The following is a 6,580-nucleotide window of genomic DNA, read 5'->3' on the forward strand; positions in this document are numbered from 1 at the left end:
GCGCATACGGTTGCGTGTAAGTTCTGTGTCTTCAATCTGCATGAAAGCATAAGTCACACTTTACAATAAGGTACACAAAAATACACTACTTACTGAAGAACTAATGACTAAGGCACATAGATTTAGACTAGTTACTGAGGAACTAATGATGAACTAATGAGTAGAGTAGTTACTGAGGAACTAATGAAGAACTAATGAGTAACTAATGGGTAGTTGTTAGGGTTAGGTAGGTTCGTTCCCCATTAACTACTGTAATTTTGTGCACCTTACTGTACAGTGTTACCAAAGCAAATTTATAAACATCAACGAATACATCTGCATCTAGAGATTATACAGTATTTTTATGTTGTTTGGGATTCCTACCCTTTTAATGAGGGCCACTTTCCAGACTTCGGCACGGGTAACCAACTGAGTCTCTCTGTCATTGATTGTCTGCAGATGGTTATCATGGCTGGCAGCTAGTGTGTCCATCACTGTGTTTTTGTCCAAGAACAGCTACATATAAAGACAAATTCAGATGAAGGTAACCTGTTTTAGTCGGTCTAATGCTCAAAGTTTACACTACTCATTTATTTAAAAACGCAGTACGGAAAAGTATACAACGCACCATTCGAACATCATCCGGCAAATCGTCCTCAGATTCACCCTTAGCCACCATCTCCAGAGTAGTGTTAGCAATCTTTTGTATATTCTTGTGATGGCTGTCCTCCAGGTCTCGGCAATGGACAAATGTGTGACGTGTTAAGGAAAGGTCTAGAAATTGATAACGTAGCAGTGTCATTCACATCAACTGCGACGAGCTATGCGTGAAAATGGATAAAGGTGGTTTAGAAACTCTCCTTTTTGACATGCACGACACTTTTACTCTCTTTCACTTGGAAGCATGTAAAGGATATATCCCTTGAGCTGTTTCACTGAAACTGGCTGTCATCTCTGAGATGTTGCTGTCAAACTTTTTGATGGTTTCCTGGAAGGAGTAGCTATCTTAGTACACTCCACCGCCAGTTTTACTTCTTTTTTTTTTTGTAAGTACAAAATGCAGATTACCTCCATGTGGCTGTATAGTTGAAACTCCACTGTCATCAGGTTGTAACACAAAAGTTTGATTTCACTGTGGCAGGCATCCACTTTGCTCTTCCTTTCTTTCTCATCTGATAACTCTTGCAGTTCTTCTATTCTCTAGAAAAACAGAACATTCACTACACACAAAAAGTTAGGGATATCTGGCTGTCGGGTGAAATTTCAGGATGAACCTAAAATGCGGGCCGTACGGTAGCATGTTGGCCACACAGTCAGGAGATCTGAAAGCTCTGGGTTCAAAGCCCTGTTGGGCATCTGTGTGGAGTTTGCATGTTCTCCCCCGTGGGGTTTTTCTCCGGGTATTTCAGCTTCCTCCCACATTCCAAAAAGGCTTAATTGGCGACTCTAAATTGTCCATAGGTATGAATGTGAGTGTGAATGGTTGTTTGTCTATATGTGTCCTGCGATTAACTGGCGCCCAGTCCAGGGTGTACCCCACCTCTCGCCCGAAGTCAGCTGGGATAGGCTCCAGCATAGCAGTGAGGATAAGTGGCATTCCATGATGAATGGAACGTAAAATGCACTACAGGTACACACGTGTTACGCCGTTTTGTGTTACGGCATTTTGTGTGACGATGTTTTGTGTGTCACGCCGTTTCGTTGTTACGTACGCACTCACACATATTATTAATGCTGTCCAACAAAAGAAAAAGGGAACAGGTTACATGTGCACAGCAGAATTTACGGTAATAATGCTAACATCTAACATATACTTGAACAAAAATACACAAATTTTAATTAGTGTTCCCTCGCTGTATTGTGGTTCACCTTTCGTGAATTCGTTGTTTCACAGATTTTTTAATATTACTTAATTTTTTAATTATATTGTATAAACGCCATGACAGGCTGAGCCTGGCCCTTTAAGAAGAATTGCGTTGTGGGAAGTTGAGTGTCTCTTTCCTCGCTGTCTGTCTGCACCGCCTATTTTTTCCTGCGTTTTGATTGGCTGTACACCATTGTCAATCAATCTCCTTCGGTGTCTCCTGTCTCATGCTAGCTCGGAGGAGGAGGACTGCAGCAATATGTTTTAACAAGGATACAAATTTGCTACAGTACAGTGGAATGGTGCCAGGACGAAAAGGCACAGTCACAGGACTAAATATATGTGAGTGACTTAATAATTTATTGTGTCCAACCTGTAGGTTGATCATTACAATTCAAACGAAGGTTTGAACTTTTTTGAGAGTGTTTAAACAAGAGAGAAAGTGAGAAAATGTTATTGCTTGTCTGAGAAAAGCATATAAAGTGTATGGTGAGGGGTTTTACAGCTTTAAAACATATATAATCATTGTAAAAAAAAAAAATGAAGTTGGCTACTTCACGGATTTCACTTATTGCGGGCTATTTTAGGAACCTATCCCTATACCTATAATATATATAACCTATAATTGAATAAAAAACATATCAAAATAAAATGTAATATACAAATGAAGACAATCAGTACACATACAGTATACTGTATCTATGTCAAAACTGAGTATTGTATTATTATCTTTACAAAGGAAATATTTCTGATGCAGTTCTTGCATGATTGTGCAGGTGTTCCTGATGCTGTGGCATCTCACCTGCTTCTGTTGCTTCTCAAAATCAGCCAACAGTCTGGATGCTTTGCGTTGGCTCTCCGTCACGTCAATCTTATGTCGCCTGAAGAATAAGTCTATCTCGGCCTTTCGTCGCCTGTGCTCGGCCAAGCCGATCTCAAATAACTGGTTGCACAGATCCACGATATGCTTCTCAAATGTAAATAGGCTAGTCAAGGAAATTCCAACACACTATCTGCAATACAGTATGAGAAATAATATGTGCACTGATTTATAACCCACGGCAAACAATACTGTTTCAATATGATATTGTATGTTCATTTATGACTACAAAGGATATTCCTCAAGTAACTCATCTACCCCCGGGAGGCAGTGTAGCTTGTCTGCCTCTGTATCATTCTGGAATATGTTGTTATACAGATGAGAGCCGTTCATCTGTTCCACAAAGGCATCCTGAAATGATACAGCATGGAAACAAACATGAAGACATGGGCGAAGATGGAATTCCATGCAAAAATCTTTAAAAGGTATACAAAATTGATTTTTTTAATGATAGTAACGTGTCCCTGTTTAGGACAGTGGTCACCAACCTTTTTGAGCCCAAGATCTCTGGTCTCGGCTGTGAACCTGCACAAGATCTACCCGCCCCAAACAAGCGGTGTGTGTGTATGTGTAAATCACGTTCACATGAAAGGGGGCGTTTGTCGTCATATTATTCTGCTTCCACTCAAAAATGTAGCCATCCTGGCTGGTGTATTTTGCAAGAAATGAGCAAGCAATTGTTATGGAGCGTAATGAGGAGTTCCCAAAATATTATGACTGCTAAAAGCAACACTGTCGCCGCCAATAGAGCAAGGGAGGAGCGCTGGCATGCCAGCATGCAGCATGTGAATGCGCAAGTTAACACTGATTATTATACTAACTATACCTTATTTTTTTCATGTATCAACACTCAACATCGCACAACTTTGATATATTAAAACTTATCCATTAAAAAAAATTGGAGCAACAACTTTTGTTTTTCATATTTTCATGAACTATTTTTAAAATGCTGTATCTCATTGTGACCACTAGTTGGCAGTGTTTTGTGTGTGACGTGTTTTGTGACGACCTTTTTCATTTTTTTCCTTTTTAAAATAAAACAAGTGTTTTATTCCAGTTGATTGATGCCTCCAAGTGTTTATTTCTCCAGCACATATTGTAATATAAGAAGAATGACGGGCTGAGTACTCAAGCAGGGAGTCCTGTGACATTTACATATGTTAACATTGGCCTAATTATTAATGTTTCGTCATTCATTCTATTCCTGGTTCTCGCCTCAAAAAGTGAGCTTATCTAGCGTATCCCCTCGGCTGAAAATCTGTCTCACTTATAGATGGATAATATCATCAGGGAATGGTTTTTTTCAATTTTTTTCTCCATGTACCCTTGCGAACCTCATAGGTTCTCAATAAATGGTGACACCATCTCCGAATTAGCTAAAAAGTGAAACAGTGGCACTTTCATGAAAGCCTACATTACTACAAGCAGTAATGATAGACGTATCGGTGACTATGTATTCGAAGATAAGAGGACTTGCCTTATTAGTAGGGGTGTCATGAGACACTCCGAGATTGGGTCTCCGAGAAAGAGACGAGACAAGCTTTTAACTTTACTTTTAAGAAAAGTACAATGAAAAAATATAAAAAATATGTGACAATAGACTGCAATCCACTAATTTAATTTCTATTATGTTACACTTCGTGCACTGTGTGTGTATGCAACCGGCCCCGCCTCCACCCACCGAGACAAAGAGACTGTATGACTGAAAAGGGCTCACTCCGCTCGTGGAGGCAGGAGACAAGGAAAACAAACATCCTGGCAAAATGATCAAGGTCATTTTTAGTCATTGTGTGCTTGATTTATTATATTTGTATTTATTATTGTCCCAGGTCTGGTGCCCACACGTTTTTTTTCTGAATAAAAAATCTTGTCACGTTTTAATCTCGCGAGATCTTGTGACACCTCTAATTATTAGCAAAGCAATGTAGCCATTGTGGGGATCTGGCAGACACCTGGAGTTCCACTACATTGTATTTGCCAGCATAATGCAATGGTGATGTTACCGGTGTGTACCAAGGGCAACTGTGGTTCGAGACTCTGGCAGGGCAGCTTTTAATCATCATTTTTTATCATTCTGGCTGGTTACTTCCCCAATGAAGGCCAGGTACCAAATGCACTGCCCGCCACTGCATGGCATACTAATATGTTGTGGCACAGTTGTTGGGAATAACATATATAAGTCATCTATTATGTTGAACAAGTGCAGAGTTACAGTGTACAGTATATGTAAAAAGTGGATAAAGTGTACAATAGCGCTTCTTGGCGCCACACTTATAATATGTAACCTTTAAGTGACTGACTGTACCTCGTGCAGTTGTAGTTCAGCTTCCTGTCTCCGCTGTTCCTCAGCAGCTTGCTGCCGCTGTAACTCCCCCTGGTTCATCTTCTCAATGTCAAGGTTGTACTTAATGGATGCCCTAGTTCTCTGCACATCCGAAACAGTCGCTATTAAATGTAAAGTTCTGAAACGTATGCACTTGTTAAACTTACTATATCCTCATTGAGGAAAATGTTGTTCAGGAACTTCAGCTGTTGAAAGTAAGCAGCAATGAAAAGCAGGTATTTATCCTCTGAGTTCTCCTCGGGGATGGGATTTCCATAGATATTGAGGGTGAAGAGTTTCTTGAACTGCCTGAGATAAACCACCTTCAACAAAATGCTGAGTTAGCAAAAAGTGTCAAAATAAGTTGTTTTGCAGTGTGGCTGTTTACGTTACATTGTCGAGGTGTTGCAGGAGGTTGTTTGCAAGGCATAAAATAGTGAGCTCCACCAGGCTGTCCATGTTTTCAATCAACGAAATCCTGTTATTGGACAACTTTAGTACTTCCAGCTTCTGAAGACCCTCTAGACCCTCTATTTTCTCTATGTTGTTAAAGGACAGATCTAGGAAGCAGAATTGTTGTTACTTGGAAGTTTATTTGATGTTTGTACGCAAATGTAATCTTACTGAGCCATTTTAGATTGACGAGATGGTCCAATCCCTCCATCTTCTGGATGAAATTGTTGTTCAAATTGAGCTTGGTTAACGACGTGAACTCCCATAGGTGGTCAATCTTCTGGATGTCTTGGAAAGAAAAATATAACTATAAACTATCTTAATCCATATTAACCACATCGTATGTTTTGTACTCACTTCTGTATTCCAGACTCAACCTGCGGGCCTCATTAAATTGGATTCCCTCTGCTTCGATAATACGTTGAGCTGGCTCTTGAAGACCTTGCTCCAGAACTGCCACCTGCAGAAGCTCCTCGTCAATATAAATTGGTTTAGATACCCCATGATAGCAGCTCATCTTAGGGGGTTCTTTGCTCGCGCACATGATTGCACTTTTTTCACAACCTGTTTTTGAAAAGATTGGAATGATCAAACTGACGACCTAGCTCATGCCACCGAAAAAAAGCCCTTTTATCATTTAGCTAAAATATAGCATATAAAGGTTTATTTCCATGCAATTAGACAATATTGTCGTGAACACAAGATATAGCTACCGAGTTACAAAAGTGTTTTTGAAAAATGTAAACTAAAGCGCCTCACCCTTCCTTTTGTTTACACGATGTCACATAGCAACTGCCGGCTGCGTTCAAGTACACTCGTAAATTAAAAGCGTCGACGTCAATGTAGGGTACATTTCAGTATCACACTTCAAATGTAAAATGCCTTCAATAGCATTTATAATGTCATTTTTTATTTAATATGACATTCGTAAGTCGTTTTAAAAATAAATTTCAATTCTAATTTATGTCGCCAAAATTCGCCCGGACTGCTTGGGACACTGAACATGACTGACATTCTTTTTAGCCATACATATTGAAGGTGGGGATGTGTGTTTTCCAATGGGATTGCTCTAAGGGCGGGG

General features: G+C 39.8%; 1 protein-coding gene across 2 annotated transcripts in view; it reads right to left on the reverse strand.

Moving 5' to 3' along the window:
- drc3 (dynein regulatory complex subunit 3) overlaps positions 1-6,309 on the reverse strand; it is a 6,742-nt gene extending 433 nt beyond the window's left edge. Inside the window, exons 1-13 of one of the 2 annotated variants that reach the window (XM_054758944.1) lie at positions 6,259-6,309; positions 5,857-5,959; positions 5,671-5,787; positions 5,440-5,606; positions 5,214-5,369; positions 5,029-5,148; positions 2,960-3,074; positions 2,646-2,818; positions 1,048-1,179; positions 895-967; positions 608-729; positions 364-495; positions 1-36 (exon numbers count right to left, since the gene is read on the reverse strand). The exon at positions 1-36 is cut by the window's left edge and continues 433 nt beyond it. In XM_054758944.1, the coding sequence (XP_054614919.1) occupies positions 1-36; positions 364-495; positions 608-729; positions 895-967; positions 1,048-1,179; positions 2,646-2,818; positions 2,960-3,074; positions 5,029-5,148; positions 5,214-5,369; positions 5,440-5,606; positions 5,671-5,710 (1,266 nt within the window). In that variant the 5' untranslated portion in view covers positions 5,711-5,787; positions 5,857-5,959; positions 6,259-6,309. Of the gene's footprint in view, positions 37-363; positions 496-607; positions 730-894; positions 968-1,047; positions 1,180-2,645; positions 2,819-2,959; positions 3,075-5,028; positions 5,149-5,213; positions 5,370-5,439; positions 5,607-5,670; positions 5,788-5,856; positions 6,064-6,258 lie in introns of both variants that reach the window. The other variant, XM_054758943.1, reaches the window with a different exon arrangement.
- Between the last annotated feature and the right edge of the window lie 271 nt (positions 6,310-6,580).

This window comes from Dunckerocampus dactyliophorus, chromosome 18 (genome assembly GCF_027744805.1).
Source record: "Dunckerocampus dactyliophorus isolate RoL2022-P2 chromosome 18, RoL_Ddac_1.1, whole genome shotgun sequence".
In the NCBI taxonomy this organism is placed as follows: Eukaryota; Metazoa; Chordata; class Actinopteri; order Syngnathiformes; family Syngnathidae; genus Dunckerocampus; species Dunckerocampus dactyliophorus.